Source organism: Apteryx mantelli, chromosome 1 (assembly GCF_036417845.1).
Source record: "Apteryx mantelli isolate bAptMan1 chromosome 1, bAptMan1.hap1, whole genome shotgun sequence".
NCBI classification, from domain to species: domain Eukaryota; kingdom Metazoa; phylum Chordata; class Aves; order Apterygiformes; family Apterygidae; genus Apteryx; species Apteryx mantelli.
Genome location: NC_089978.1, coordinates 134,177,444 through 134,194,301, shown reverse-complemented (window position 1 = coordinate 134,194,301; position 16,858 = coordinate 134,177,444). Strand labels below are relative to the sequence as shown.

General features: G+C 37.3%; 1 protein-coding gene across 6 annotated transcripts in view; it reads left to right on the top strand.

The window, feature by feature from the left end:
- Nucleotides 1-16,858, top strand: part of MAN1A2 (mannosidase alpha class 1A member 2) — a 159,543-nt gene that overhangs the window by 97,368 nt on the left and 45,317 nt on the right. For all 6 annotated transcript variants that reach the window (XM_067302575.1, XM_067302560.1, XM_067302567.1 and 3 more), the window contains 3 exons: nucleotides 1,430-1,524; nucleotides 4,613-4,736; nucleotides 5,173-5,266. In XM_067302575.1, the coding sequence (XP_067158676.1) occupies nucleotides 1,430-1,524; nucleotides 4,613-4,736; nucleotides 5,173-5,266 (313 nt within the window). The remainder of the gene's footprint in view (nucleotides 1-1,429; nucleotides 1,525-4,612; nucleotides 4,737-5,172; nucleotides 5,267-16,858) is intronic.

Sequence of the window (16,858 nt, the reverse complement as noted above, 5' to 3'; positions counted from 1 at the left end):
TGGAGCTTTTGATGCTTGTTTAGTTCCTAGTAATGGTGGCAGGGCCTAGCGCAGTAATAGCTTAGGAAAAAAGAAACTCTTACTGTGATTTGAGTATCCTTCATGCTTACTAGGTTGCAGTACAAATTTAGCAGGAGGCTTTGTCAGTCTAGAATATTTTGGGAAGGATAATTTTTCCTTGAAAATCAGCAGAAGTCTTTTTTTGATAAGTCTCAGTTGTTTGCCGTAAACATTCCTGCTTTATCTGAGTTGAGAATATTTGACAATCATATTCAACTTTTAAAATATTTCTATATGTTTAAGCCTTCCAATGTTGCTATCAAGAAAATACCTATGGTTCTTACAGCTGGCTCATCTTTGCCAGAAGTGATCTTGATTCAAGCTGGAGCATTTGGGCTCTGGGGATTCAGTGGTTCCTTGAGAATAATGATTTTATAGACCTGTTCAGATCTGGTCTGGGTTAAATATTATGGTGGTGACTGGAGCACTCTCAACCACTAGAAGCAAAAATGGTAGAACTGAAGGAAAGTTTGCAACATAAAATAAATACAAAGACAAACAGCAGGGTCTATGGTGATGTCTGCAGATGATATTGTAGTATGACAAGTTCCAGGACCCAGCATAAATGAACTCAGGTGGCCTGAACGCTATATGAAGATGTAGATTAATTTCTCACTGGCAGGTGGATCTTAATAGCTCCACTCACGAGAAAGAAGTATTAGTCGTCTTTTTTTTTTTTTTTTTCAGTGACATGCGAAACAACTTTAGAAATGAAACAGAACTGGTCCTGTCAAGAAATTCTAGGAATAATCGGACTTAAGAGGAGAGATTAAGCCCCCCCCCTTTTTTTTTCTTAATGTATTATCAGTGATGGAAAAGCTACAGGAAACCTAGCATATATATGTTTACATAGACAATGTTCATGAAAAGACAGAACCTCTCTTTGCATTATATTTATGTATGTGTTTATATCTAAAATATATGTGTATATATAAAATGAAAGAGACTGCAAGTTTGTAAAAGTTAAAATACTTATGTATGTGTGTGGGGGGGAAGTTTTCTGTTGCTTTTAGCTCCAAAATATAAGGTATAGTTAAAGACTGCTTTAGAAAACACTGGAAATTCCTAGTATTGATGGAGGGAGCTGGTGGAAAGATTGTTATTCTTCTTTAATATGAACCTAAATACCAAAGCTGGTGAGCACAGAAGCAAAGAAATTAAAATGACAACTTTTCTTTTCATGTTCAAATCTTAGTGAAGTTTATAAAGTGAACAAATGAAGAATAAATGAGAACTTAATATATATTTTACAATATAAAAGTTTTTCCAATATAATGGGCTGGGCAGGGCAAGGAAATTCCACAGTCTTTGTAGTTTTTGGAGATAAATCAGAATTTATAACTATCTGCATTTGATCCTACTGTCTTAGGTTTTCAAGATCAAAGCAGTACAGCTGGCAGGAAAACTTCTTCCAGCCTTCAGCACACCTACAGGTATACCATGGGCAATGGTGAATCTGAAAAGGTAATGGATTTTTTTTTTTGGTGGTGGGGGAGTGTGTGTGTTTGTTTTTTCTTCCCCCCCCCCCAACTTATAATTGGTATTGGCACATGACAATTTTTCAAAGTAATGAAAGTGTAGAATTTGCAGACAAATTGATATTCCTGGCACTTCAGAACAATTTTAGTAGAGTTCAGAGCATTCTAGATCATTAACTGTAATAAATAGTGACCGTGATTTTTTTTCCTCATTTTGCAATAAGAATTCAATGCGTCAGGAGAACATATCCAGTGTATTATGCTATCTGTTGCCCTAGGACTTAATCATTGGTCCGTCAGTCATTCTAAATCACACATTCATATTAAAACCAAAAATGTTTGCAGGCCATGGTTAAACTTCCTGGGGTTATGCATTGTATGAGCTTTATGTTACAATCATGAGATTCGTGATGTTTGAAAAGATGATGGGACTTGGAGGATATTGCTCCATTTTACTGTTCAGCCTAGATAAAATTGCTGGCGTGTTTACATTTCCTATGGTCAGTGTGAAATGGAGGGGCTCCTCTAGATAGCTGCTCAGGCCAGAAGGCCTAACTTAGATGACCTGAATTGCCTGGTGGAAGAATATACCTCTTCATCGATAATGCCAACAGTTGGGTATGGCGAATACCTCCTTGACTCTTTCTTTTGATCATAGCTTTTAGTCAAGTAATTCCTTAACTTTCTTAGAGATGCTTGTTATTTCTGCCAAGTGAAAGTGATGTGGTCAGTGTGTTCTTTGGGCAGTTATCTAGCAAATTTTAAATTTTACATTTTTTAGCTAATTTATCTTGTGTTGCTTGTGCAATACTGGGGTTTTGCTCAAATTTTTGAGAGAGCATTTTTAATTTTTATTATGTTCTTAATAACTGAGTTAGGATGCAGCTTAGATTGTGAGTACACTTAAGCAATTTGGAGTAATAGAGGAGTTTTGAGTATTCAAAAATCAAATTATAAGTACAGGAAGTTCAGAATTAAGATGAAATTTATAAAAAGCATCACCAAAATAATAATTCTTCACCAGCTTTGACATTGTGCATAAACTTACTGTTAAATATGTTAGTTAATGCTATTGCATATTGTGGTGGTTTTCCTTTGGGTGTCATTAGCAAGACAGTTAAGCAGTTCAATTCTCCTAACTGCGTTTTTCTAGGTCTTAACATTTTGAGTTTGTAATTTTAATTTTGGCTTTCCTGGATTACACATGTACTTGCTTCAATCCTTTTTTTTATTTATCTAAAATGTTACTTAATCAAAAATAGGAACGTTAAATTGTTTTCTTTTTAGGAGAAATGTTTGTTGTGCTTTGCTAGAATATGAAAAGATTTAGGACTACTTTGAGAGCGTTAACCGCATGTGCCTTTTTGTGGTCAGGGAACACTTCACGTTTTGCTTTCAGTTCTTAGATGGTGACCATGGAACTGTCATTTGCCATTCTCCTGACACAGGACCTCACCACCCTTGCCCACATTTTTCCTGCTTGGTGTGTGTTGCACTTTTACCTCATTTATTGGACCTCTGTAAAATTAATGTTGGGTTAAATTTCTGTACATGCTTTCTGCACTGCACTATGGTTTACTCAGTCTTGTGTTCTTCCTGCAGTTTTATACAGTTTGAAATTCTATGCACAAATGAGTTTTTGGGTTTGCTTAGTTTGAGCCGAGTCTGCACCATGATGCCTGTATGTTTGAATGGGCAGGTGGTCATACGGCATCGGCAGCAGGTGCATTTGATTCCCTGTTTCAAACGGATACTGAGCAGGAACGTACTGATGTAGATCCCTTAGGTCAGGCACCAGAGCAGTGCCAGGAAGGCAGCAGCAAGAGTGGGTTCCCAGTAGGCTAATGGGCAAGGATTGGAATGCCAGAATTTCCTTATGTGTCAATAGTTGTCTACATTTACTGTGTTAATCTCTTGGTAATGTACAGAACTAGTTGGCATCACAGGAGAAAATATAGTGGTTGGCATGCAGGGAGGCAGTGACAGCAGCATGTGTGTATTTGAACATATATTGTGAGGCTGACATGCAGTAAAGACTTGAAAGAGAGTTGGAAAATGGCAACTTTTGTTTTATTAGCTTTTGTATTCATTATGAAACACTTCATTTTCCCATTTCCTGATAGCTGTACCAAAAAACCTGAGACAGGCTATGATTTTCTCTTTATTCTCTGTAAACAGTGGTTATTGCGTTTTATAAAGGAGTTCTTTTGTCGCAAGTGAGAGCTACAAATAATGCTCCATTACCATCCTTTTTTTCCTCTTACTTTTTTTTCCTTTTTCTAATATACACTTTAAGAAATGAATAAGGCATTCCTCATTGGTTCTAGTCTTATTCATAACCTCCAACTGAAATCTGGTGAGAAGAAGTAGAAGTCATCTCCAGGAAAATGTAGTTTAACATCATAGATTAAAAGACCTTATCCTGGAAGGTGGTGAATACTCCCAAATTAGATTAAACCGGAGGTAATTTAGGAGTTATATCATTTTGCAAGATATGATATGTCTTAGAGTGAGATTCATATATGATACTTTCTGTTGATTCTTTATCATGAGTCTGACGAACTCATAGTATTATGCCTACAGTAAACATACAGTTTTTCTATGTAGATGCAGATAAGGCCAACTCCCATCTTGCTTGAGCATCTAATGCTGACTTTAGCATGTCCCACATGAGTAAAGGGGACACAGCAGATGTTTGACAGAACGAGGAAGCTAATGCTACCACATGTGGAAGTATGGTTGTCTCATCCAATACTGCTTTTGATGCTTAATCTTAGGAATGTACTATCAATAAACAACAATTGAGATTGGACCCAGTGTTAAAAATATACTTCTGCGACATCAAGATGTTATATCCTTTAATCATAGGACTTACTGTTTATGAGGCTGTGGTATCTTTTTTCAAAAAAACCCAACCAATCAAACCACAGCTCTTGTAATCTTAAGTGTGGATTAATATCTTGCTATGTATTACCTCTTGAATTTGACTTGTGATTGTTTGCTAGAGCTATGCACAGTAAATCTGTTCTTTTTATTCTTTCCTCCCCTTTTTATACATGTTTTTTGGAACTCAGTGGTGTGGGTCGAAACTGGGGCTGGGCTTCTGCAGGCAGCAGCATCCTGGCAGAGTTTGGTACTCTGCATATGGAATTTGTCCACCTCAGCTACTTGACTGGGGACCCTGTATACTACAACAAGGTGGGTCTCGAATTCAATTTTTCTGTCACACAAGTTTCTTTTATACTGTCTTATCATAATTGGCATTAAATGAAAATGCCTTCTGTATTCCATTTTCTAATGTATTAGATTCTATTTACATTTTTGGTAGCAGGTAAATTATTTCCTATTTTCTGTTTCTATTACCAAAATAGATGAATTTTTCAAATAGAAATTTATGACAGCAAAACTTTCTTATTTCTTTCAATATATATTTAAAAACTAGAATTTTAAAACACATTTTTGTGAGCAGTCTTTGAAAAAACAAAGAAGTACTAATCTACAGGAAGCCCTCAAAAAAGCTTCTATGGTGAGATTAAGAAAATCTGCTACTGAAAAAAAAAAAAAGACGATTTAATTACGGAAAGAGATCAGATGAAAGTTGTTAGTGGTGATCCTGATTCTTGATTTAATTTAGGTTATGCACATTCGGAAGTTACTTCAAAAAATGGATCGTCCTAATGGACTTTATCCGAATTATTTGAATCCAAGAACAGGCCGATGGGGTCAGCGTAAGTATTTGTTATTTTCTTTATTTATAATTAAAGCTCTACTTCTTACTATGTTGCTGAATTGGAAATCAGAAAATTTATTCTTTAGGAAAGGAGCAGCGTTGCTTGAAAATATGAAATGTAGAAGTATTACTTAGACCTGAGATTTCCTGAAACCATGTTTTGCCAGTCACCTCCATCAGAAGTCATGCAACTCATTTTTTATGGTACTTTCTGAAAGCAGCTTTCTACCAAATCTGATGTCTGTCCTTTACTTGTATCAGTCAATAAAATCTTCCCTAATAAAGGATGAGACTTAAAAATAGTTTTCTTATTTTGATTTTTGTTCCTGTTTTTTCATCTGTGAGCCATCTGTGAAGTGAATTACTGTTTGTGAGAATACTTTTTACAGGTAACTAGAAGCAATGCATGTTTTTGATGATTAAATTTGAGGGCTTTCACCTTAGTCCCTCAGTCCCTCATTAGGGACTGAAGTTTACAAATGTCATTCTTTTACTTAATGGTAAGTGAAATGACATGATGAATCTTACTATAGTTCCTGCTTGTATCAATGTGTACTCATAAAAAACAGCTTTGGAATGAAAATAAGAAATTGGTTTTGATGGCAGTGTAAGTGGAGAGATAAAACACAAAGATACAGACAAAAACATGATTCCTTTTCTTGATGTGATTCCTACAAGAAAAGTTGAATATTTTAGTGCTTTCATAGTGGTTGTGATAGAGAATTCTTTTTTCTAAAGGCTCCTATTTCATTTTATTTTATAAATGCAAATGTATTTAAGGAAAATGAGCAAGATGGTCAATAATTGTCCTGATTGACACAGTTGGCAGGTTTTGGTGGTTCCAAAATATGGCTGTAAATATCCAGCACTGCATGTTCTGGACTTGCAAATTGAGCATTTGCTCTTGATTTTGACTTTGGTGTATGAGGGAAATGAATACAGTTGTAACTGCAGTGGCTGTCAAAAGTCAATACAAATATTCATCTATTATTTGTTCAGAAGACAGTTTGACATTCTTGTTCTGAAATAATTTTTTTTCTATTCCTTTTTTCTATTTCTGACCACTTGCTTCTGCTATTTTTATCAAAAATAGTGTAATTGGACATATCACCAAGATTCTTTAGGGGCTTTTTATCTTTGTTTTAATAACAGTGCTCAGAATTAGTAACTCTGGGGAAGGAAATAATCCCAGTCACTGAGAATAAAAGTACAGTGAACAGCGGAAGCTTTAACTTCACAGACATTTGAACGAGGTTGGACGCTTTTTAATGAATTTTGAAAGATAATATGTTTGGGAGTAGAGTTTAAGATGTAGCTTGAGACTTAAGTTTCTAGGATGAAAAGTAGTACACCTTTATGAAGCATTTAATTTTTCTGTGCTGCTCACTAACCACAAATGTGTTTCCTGGAATTTGTTTTGGATGTTGGCAGACACTTTTTTCAGGCAAGTAAGGTTCCTAATGCAAATAAAGATGTTCTGATAGAGTTTCTAAGATCCCCAAATGCTACAAACATTTATAAACCTATCTTGAAAAGCTTTGCGGGGACAAGAGAATGCAAATCCACAGTTCTGTTTTCCCGCTAAGAAGCGGAATGGAACAATGAGGCGCTGTCTTTGTTGGAGCCCTGATAGATCACTCCTCAGTGAACCCAGCTGCAGAAATTTAAGAACATAACTTTTGCTATAAGTGTGTATGCACCAAGGCACTGGATTTATGAGCTGGAACAGCTGAGGCTTAGACAGCTGTTCCTTTCTTCTGATTCTGTTGCAGAGGTCATAACTTGCATCACAGGAGTCAGTTAAGTAAGGGTGATATCTTCATTCAGTAGCTCTCAGTTCACTAGAGGCCATAAATATTGTTACTGACTTGACTCATGTTGTTGATATAAAGGACAGGATAGGCTTTTATGTCCTCTTCAGAAGATAGTTTCAAAGAGCATTGTGTTTGGCTTGTTTTATGCTTTAGTACTGGAAGGACTGAGACAATAAAGATAGTAGCAAATTACAACTTTTTTCTTTCGGCTTCTGGGAAAACTGCCCTTTTCATCTCTGCCGTGACCTTTAGTTTGGTACATCTTATCTTCTACAAACTACTTTCTCCAGATAGGTTTTGAAAATTATTTCAGAACCTTTTATTTGCCTAGATACATGTAACTTTATAGCTCTGACCTTTCTGAATTTTCTTTTTTTTCTTTTGGTAGATTTTTTTTTTCTCCTCATCAGACTTTTGCGGCTCACTTCTAGTTAGGATTTTCGTTTAATCTGTACAATCTTCCTACTAATTCATGAGAGGTGTGAAATAGGTAAAATAAATCTGTCACACATATATGTAGACTTTTGAAGATGTATGGAACTCAGCTGAATATAACATTCTAGTGGTGGGTGTTGTATTCAAAGTAGTCATAACATCTGTGATCAAATAGATTAACTGAAGTAATTACTACCAGTTGATCATCCAAAGATTATTATACAAAGTATATAATGGAAGAGTCCATTTAGGTGGAGTTTTCTTCCTAATCATGTTTTGTCTTTTACAAATAGCTTTTAAATTATTTGAAAAAAGAAAACTGATATCACAGAATCACAGAATCACTGAGGTTGGAAGGGACCTCTGGAGATCATCTAGTCCAACCCCCCTGCTCAAGCAGGGTCACCTAGAGCATATTGCACAGGATTGCATCCAGGCGCATTTTGAATATCTCCAGAGAAGGAGACTCCACCACCTCTCGGGGCAACCTGTTCCAGTGCTCTGTCACCCTCACAGTGAAAAAGTTTTTCCTCATGTTAAGATGGAAGTGTCTGTGTTTCAGTTTGTGCCCATTGCCTCGCGTCCTGTCGCTGGGCACCACTGAAAAGAGTCTGGTCCCATCCTCTCGACACCCTCCCTTCAGATACTTGTACACACTGATAAGATCCCCTCTCAGCCTTCTCTTCTCCAAGCTAAACAGGCCCAGCTCTCTCAGCCTTTCCTCATAAGAGAGATGCTCCAGCCCCCTAATCATCTTTGTGGCCCTTCGCTGGACTTGCTCCAGTAGTGCCACATCCCTCTTGTACTGGGGAGCCCAGAACTGGACGCAGTATATGTGATTTGAATAGAAAAAAAGATATATTTCTATTATTTTTCTATAATTTTGTTCTAACAAGCTGATCAGTAAACCTAAGCACTTGGAGCCAATTCCTGTTTCAAGACAGATTTGTAGAAACAAAGAGAAGCCTCCAATGCTTTTTGTGGTCTTGGCGTGAGCCTGTAGGACCAGGAGCTGGATGTATCTCCACTTGTAGCAGGAGTTTAATGGAAAGAACTGACAGCATTTTGATACTTTCTCAAAAGGGGCCAGAGATATTTGCATAAGGATCCTAGGCACATCCTATACTTAATGAGAAAAATCAAGGATTGCATCTACTCTGAGCTACAATCCTAAGTATTAAGTGTTTGCATGAGCGACTAATGTGCCTTTGAAACACCCCATTTAGAAATCTTTCCGTCCTCCTTCCCCTGTGCTCCGGAGATCTGTACAGTAATTTATGCTGCCATGTGCAAGCATGATTTTTTCAGTTAATGTCAAATAAATCTTAGATGTCAACATGTAGAAGTAACTTCTTAGTATATGTGAGGTCTAACAACATAGTTTTTTTTTCTAAATCTCAGATTTTGCAGAATCTAAATGTTGTGTTGTCCATCAGAACCTTAAATGGATTGTATTTAATTCACAAATGTGAAATTTATACCTCAGCTTCTGGTGTGGGGTAGGTGTAGGAAAATTAGTGTAATAAAATTCAGTCCAAGATCTTATGGTAGGGGAAGGTGATATTTATTTACAAAATAATAAAACAAGTTGATTTTACATACTCGCAGCCATTCTTTCATAAATTTAATTTACTCACGCTGTCATATGTGCAGGCACCAAGACATATGTGTCCAGTGGTCTAGACACAGAAGACAAGGGACGCTAGCTCTCCAGTCCTCATCACATCTCTAGGCTTCTTGAATGACAGTGAGCTAGTTTTTGGACAGGACTTTTCTGCCTTTTAGGGATTATCAATTATTATGGGCTTGTACTTTGCCTCAGAATCTTGTTGACTTCAAAAATCGTAGGCCAGGTTGCTGAATGTTGTCTGCTTTTCCTCATTTGAATGTATCTTTAAAATGTATGTCCATGGTCTGTTCTCTTGTTGGGCAAGCAGGAAAAGCAGTGGTGTACGTAATATGCTGTAACCTTGTTGCCATCCTTCTGATGTTAGGATGCAGAGTCTTCTGCCTGTAAGTCATCCGTGCTGTGGTCTTGTTAGAATGCGGACCTTTTGACCTTGACAGAAACAGCATGTTTCTCAATTTCACTGCTGGGCAGCAGTGTCCTAGGCACAGGGTCCTGGGACATAGTATCCTTAATGCAGACCATCCTTTCAGCCCTTTGTTCTCTTGTTGCCTCTGGTGCTTACAAACACGCACATTTCCATTCATAGTTCACTCATACCGATTTTAATGTTTCCCTACAAAGGTATAATCAGTAAAGTAACTTAACAGTTACTGAAAATGGTTTCACCAAGAAGAACATGACCATGGCTGCCAAGTTCTTGAAAAGCTGGTGAGATGAGTACAATCATATAGTGTCACATGAATATCACCTATAGAGATTTTTTTAATATTTACATTTTTTCTGAATATAAATTTCTGTATGTATTTAATGTATTTTACTTAGCACTTCTACCTGCCACATGAAGCAGGAGCCAGGGACCAGAAACTCAGCAAGTAGTGCCACAACAGAAAATACCACTCTATTATGTCATTCCTTTACCTTTGATTGCCATAAAACCCAATTGTAGAAACTGTCAGGTGAACTGCTTACTGACCACTCATCATCTCTGTAATTTCCAGTGGAACTGCTTCACAAGAAAACTGTGTGTAACTGGACTCAGTACTTTACAACAGAGTTTGTTATAAACAGGAGGAGGAGAACAATGTCATCTGTAGACTAAATATTTGTATGGCTATTATTACAGCATGAGTGGCATGACAGACATGCAATTGGGGCTTTAGTTAGAAGGCAGAGCTCTTATGCCCACAAGAATGTTGACAGATTCAATTTTTAATTACAGACTAGGGTGATGATCCAGTAGGAACAAGTCATTTGGGATACTTCTGTCTTGGGGTTTCAGTTTGTATAAGATAGAGAGAAAAGTAGCTGGCAAGAAGCATATTGTAATCTCTCATGTCAACCTGCAGTGAACTTTAAACTTTTTGTTTTACTTCTTGTTTTTGTCGATGAGTGTTTTGTTTGGTGTAAGCATCAGACTTGGAATTCAGTTATTTTCAAAAACAGTGACAGAGCTTCCTAGAAAAGCTGGCTAGGCAGATGTAATGATTAGAATTTTGATTAAAAGCAAGAAATTTCAGAATTGCTAAGATTGATTCCTGTTGAAGAAAAATGAAATTTGTCAAAATAAAAATATGTTGAGAGGATTTTCATTAATTCCAATTTGCATTTGCAAACAGGTTAGATATGAACACGAATTAAAACATCAATAACAAAGAACATGATAAACTGCATGTTATTGCCAAGTCAGCAAATGCTACTAGTGTTTGCATATTTCTGCAAATTTTTTGGTTTGGGGTTTGGGGTATTCTTTCTTTCAACTTTTCAATGCCAAGAATAACTTAATGCATTTCATCTGGTCCCAAAATTTCTTGCAAGTAATAACTTTATTGAAGGGGAACTCAAATCACTTTGGCTTCTAATCTCATTACTGGGAACTGCTCTACCTATGGAGTTACCTGGCTTGATTATGTAAGAAAGCTGTCTCTGTTTAACTTAAATGGTTATTTATTTATGGCTTCCCTTTGCCAGGAAATAATCAAAGATATCTATTCTGCATAAGCCTTCTGTGTTTATTCCACATGAAAGATACAGGCACATTAACGTGTTACTATGAAGTAAGCTTGTATGTAAATTTACAGCTCATAAGCTGAGTGTTGCTCTTAGGAACGTAATAGCACGTACTGAAATTACTATCACTGCTGATGTGATGAATGCTCAGAATAAAGTCTATCCTACAGGGCTTTGCTTACGTACTTTTACCTAAGACAAGCCCTTTCAGTCACATTTGCAAGTGGACTAAGTTAAAATCTGGATGAGGCACTCTGTCAGCTTGTTTATCAGGGCTCACAAAGCAATTTAAGATGAATCAGCTAACTATTATATCCATGCACATATATTTAATGCACTGAATATAGATGCTTTCTTTCAGATACAAAAAGATTACTGTTATCTAAAGACTAATAAAATGGTGCATATGGGAATTTAACCTGCTTTCAGTTACGCAACTTAGCACCTTTTGGTGATTTTCTGGCTTTCTTGCTGTTCCCTGCACAAGTAGTATAGAATAAACAGGCACAACCAAGGTAGCTGAATGGGAGAGATTTGCATCCTGTATTTCCCAGTGGTTTGTGCTGTAGACTAGCCTTTAAATACATGAAAGCAAATTTCTTTGTGGATGCACACTAACTGATGGTCTTTCATTTTTAACAATAAAAACGTAGATCAAACAAGTGCTTTTAATTTAAAATAATAATTTAGAGAAGGTTTTCATGGATTTAATTTAATTAGATTAAATTTACATTTTACTTATAATTGTGCAATTTTCACATGTAAGAAAAGCCATAAAAATGATTTTAAGTCACTTTCATTAAATCAGTGCAATGCTGGGTGAATACTCCTTAATTTTTTTGCCTGTCTGTTCAGCTGGTTTTAGACTAGTACATTTGGGTTGAGCTATGTAATTAACTGTACTGCTTCATTTACACTCTTGCAATGTAGCAGGCAAACAATGAATAATATGCACTATTTTCATTTGTGATGTGGCTTTGTATCAAATATACAGTACTATCTGTCTATATTTGTTACTTTTTTTTCAAATTTCTTTTAAATATGATATAACTATGTTTAATACATTCTGATAAAGATGTTAAGAAAACCTCTGCAGCGGTAGGCTCCAAGACCCGGGGATTCGTCCTTCCCAGCCACTGAAACCCAGCTTGGTGCACTCAGAGACCCAGGAGGTCTCCATGTCCCAGTCCAACAGACGCAGCTGGTGCTGTTCCCCTTTGCACATTTGGCCTGTGACGAGGCTGAGCACATATCCCTGGGAGGTGCACACCTGCACACAAAGAACTCTAACGTGGCTGCCCACCCAGACTACCGCAAACAGAGCACTGCCTTTAGTAGTACCCACATGAATGCCACCAGATCTCACATAAGTACGGATAGCCAGGTCCCGCTCTTCCTCTCTGGCTAATCAGGATTGAAATTCCCTGGTGAAAACATACATGCTCTTACTCTCTAGATTCACAAGCACATCCACATTCATGGATCCTGTGAATATCAGCATGGCCTCTGAGTCCATCTACTTATCCATGCCTGGACCCTGGGCCCCCTTACCTTGTGCGTGTGGGTTTCTTCGCTGGCCAGTCCTGCGTGATGTTTGCTGGTAAACAGATGCATGCACTCACACAGTCATCTCACAAACACCCACACAATCAAGGATGCCTCAGATATTAGCATGAGCTCTCAGTCTACCTAATATCGATGCCCAGACGCTGACCTCCTTACCTAGTCACTGGCTCAGACCAGATGCTAGCCTCCTACTCATGAATTACATGTAACACCCATGTGTACACACAGGATTAAATTCACTGGAGAAAAATTAACACACCTATGTCTTTCCACGTGCTGGTATTTAGATCTCTCTCACATACACTCTGGTCCCTCCACTTGTTGACACACAGACCCATGGGCCCTGTGACCCTGGTCTTTTCTCCAGTTGTTGTGCATCTAGACCTCTCTTGAATGCTGGTCTGTCCAGTTGCTGGCACCTAGGTCTATGGGCCCTGTGACTTGCAGCCCCATTTCCAGTTGATGGCACTTAGACCTTGCAGCACACCCCCTGGTCCCTCCAGTTGCTGGCACCCAGACCTCCTTTGCACACTGTTCTCTGCAGTTGCTGGAAGCTAGACTGGCAGGGTCTGTGACCCGTGGCTTCTTCTCCAGTTGCTGACATTTAGACCTTGCAGCACTCGTGCATAAAATAGTGAGATTACATTGGGGGGGGTGGGGATAAAGAAAAGGATTTAATAAGAAGATAGAATAGACTGTTGATCAGGCCTAGGGCTCAGTCAGACAAGCATGTGCTCGACCAGCCCCATTTAACCCCCCTCCTCTCCATTTTCCCATACCTGTTCTTCCCCAATCCACCCTGATCCTTCCCTTTCCCCACCTTTAGCACTTCCCCTAAACATGACATAATAAGTTTTGCATAATTCCAGAAGCCCCTTCTGCTGGCTCCTACATAAATCTTGCACAGTCCCACAATCCCCCTCAAATAGCCCATAAAACTCATGATAATCAAGTTTCCTACTTCATACCAGTGACAAAGTTTGGGTTGACCTTCTTCAAGGCTGTGTCTGAGTAGTTCCTTTAGTGGCCCGTCAATCAGTGGCTGAAAAGTTCTGGTCTTTGTTGCTGTCCGTTATCACCTGTTCATTAATGTTTGTGTGTCTCTGTTTCATTTATCAATTTTCTTGTTGTTTTTTTTTTCTTTTGTACTGAATAGTTCTTAACCAGCTAGCTTAATGAACAGATGCTCTCACATTCTGCATACCTTACATGTTTTAGTTCTAATGCTGAGAATAATCAGCATGTGTACTAAAGGGTACTGTACTGGCACTGTGAACTCTGTTTAGAATATAGGAAAAGTACCTCTCTCTTGAATGCAGACTTTCAAAGGTGCTGCAAAGATTGATAAATAAATCACTGTTGATTTCAGTTATCTGGACTTTCACTGCTAAAACTGAGCAAGAAGCCCTTTCTCTCAGTCTTTACATCCATCTCTGGAAGATAAAAACCCCTGCAGGTTGCAGGCTGAAACAAATACTACTGAAGAATGAAGTGGTCTTTCAGAAGATTAAAAGAACGTTACAGATAAAATGGAAACTCAAAATACGATTACATCATACATTAATAGATTGATACTTTAGTTATGGGTAGTGAGAAAGATGCTAGTTTCAGAAAATACTTAATGCAATACTTTGGAAAATACTTTGCCAACTGAAGCTGTTAGTGTTCTCCTTTATTGTGAAGGTATTTTGCATTGCTTTCATACCCTTCAATTGTTTGTTTATTTACCAGGCCACCTTCAGCAGAGTTAGTCTTTTAAATTATATCTGTTAGTACCCCTTCCTACTCTAGACAACACTAAGAAATCAGCAACGCCAAGAGTCCTGAAAAATCACATTCTGAAGTGTAAGGTCAAGTCCTGACAAAACACCCATGACCTAAATGGAAGTGAAGTGAGTTGCTCTAAGTGTGTTGGGTTTTTTGTTTGTTTCAAATCTCCTTTCAGTTCAGTATGTTGAGAAGGAATTAAAATAAAAGGTAATTTCTAGACTTCCAGCAATAGACATGCATGCACTTGCTGCATATGAGGAGGGTGGTGGGCCTCAGTTGTATAATTTTCTTTGCTGTCTTGGTGGATTTCCTTAATTTTCCTCCCAACTTACTCTTGTCTTGTTCTATATTTAAGAACATGTACGTGTTTTGAATATCAAGTAATCTGTCTAATCTCGGATGGGGAATTCCCCTCCTGCTTTTGCTTTGCAACCGTGTACAAATGTAATTATCTATGTTCCAAAAAAAGTTTGCATTCTGATTTGATTATTCATTAGAAGCCAAGAGTGAGTTAATCTGATAAAACTTTGTTTTAATGAAATATAACAGAGCTGTGCTTTGCAGGGGATATGTTTTTGTAAGCCTACAAGGTTAAGATATTTTGCTGGTCTGCTGAGCAAGATGATGAAAAAGCTAAACAAAAGCTTTGTTTAGTGTGTTTAAAGATTCTATTATTATTGGAAGGTTAAACATCTATGGAAATTATGCATTTGAAAGACTGTATAAAGAAATTCTTAAAGATAGCATTTGGACATGGTTTAACTGGGTTCTGAAAGTATTTATGTATACTGCTGTGGAGAAAAAGATGAATATTTTATTTTGCTGTACAACTGAACTATATTTTTAGGGCCTGATATGCTAATCTTGATAAACCATAATTTTAGTGGGGAACACATCAATATCTAGAATTTGAAATCTCTCCCACAACACCTTTAAAATTTATTTTCCTCACTTAAATCCAGTAAATTAATCTGTCTTGACAGAATGCAAAATATTTTTGAGTTCAAACTGTTGACCTTGAAGGCAGCTAATTTAAAATGATTAGGGACTAAAAGTGTATCCTTCAACACATATTCTCTGATATTTTAAAGTCTGAACTACTGTTGAATCTCAGATTTCTTTAATAAATGATTTTTTGTAGTAGAGTTGCCAGATACTTTATTATTTGAACCATTTTTGATTCTTTCATTTCCTGAACCTATCAAAGTCCTATTACAAACTTGTTACAGGCTTACTACAGTTACTTGTTTTGATTTTATTCCTTCCATATTACTTAGCTAGTTGCCCAGCTTCCAATTTATGTTTATAATTATATAGACTTTGTTCCCTAAATCACTAACAGATTTGAGATGACACATAATAGTGCATTTCTTATCATTCTGTCTTCACCATGCGAGACTTAACCTTCTGAGTTATGTGTGGAGATGCATCTTCTGGAGGTCTTGTGAGGTATGTTTCCCGTTTGGTGGCATGAAGGGGGAGAGTCTGTGGTTTCATTCTGTGGAAGGAGGATGCATCTTCCTGATGGTTCTTCTCATCATGGCATTCCATTAGGAGCTGCATTGTCCTGTGGCAGTGAGGTAAAATCCCCCTTCCCATCTTAGACATCCAAATGAAGACATAGCTGGATCTTTGATTGCAGATATGCTGTATAACTGTTTGGCCTATGTGGTCAAAAAGTGAGAGAGAGACTATGGTGAATGCAGTGCAAATGTAGAGTGCTCTATAGCTCCGTCTCAGTTCATGCTCCACTGCTGAGCAAGTCTTGTACTTAACCCTTGAGAATTGGGAGGTCTGGAGAAACCCTAGTTAAAGGTAATCTTTCTTGAAAGTGGTGTACCTCTGTGGTGTATACAAGAAAATCCAAACTGAGCATTTTCATTTTTACACATAGAATCCCCTTGTACTTTTAGTTCATTACACCTTGTTTTGTTGTCTTATGCACTTAAAAAAAAAAAAAAGTAGCTCATGTAATACTGATGTGAAAAAGTTACTCTCTTTTTGTTTTAAAATTGGCTGTGTTAGTGGTAAGGCATTGCTTGTATAAAACTGTATAGATTGCCTGTATAAATAATAGCACGAATATTTTGAAGTTTCAAGGAAGTATGAATATGAAAGAAAGTATTTGCTCCAGCTGTGAATTCCTGAATGTGAAAGAAGAGTTTGTTGTAAGGTACTAAATTAGGGTAATCCTTTGACATTACAGAATCATAAACTATATCCAATCTGAAGATGCATTTTGGTTCTCACAACTTGAATTACCTACATATATTCAATAGCTTGCCTAGTTTTACTTGACGATCTCTTTCAAATTTTTTTCTGTTGTCATATGCATATGCTCTAGTGTGTGATACTTGAATTTTGCGAG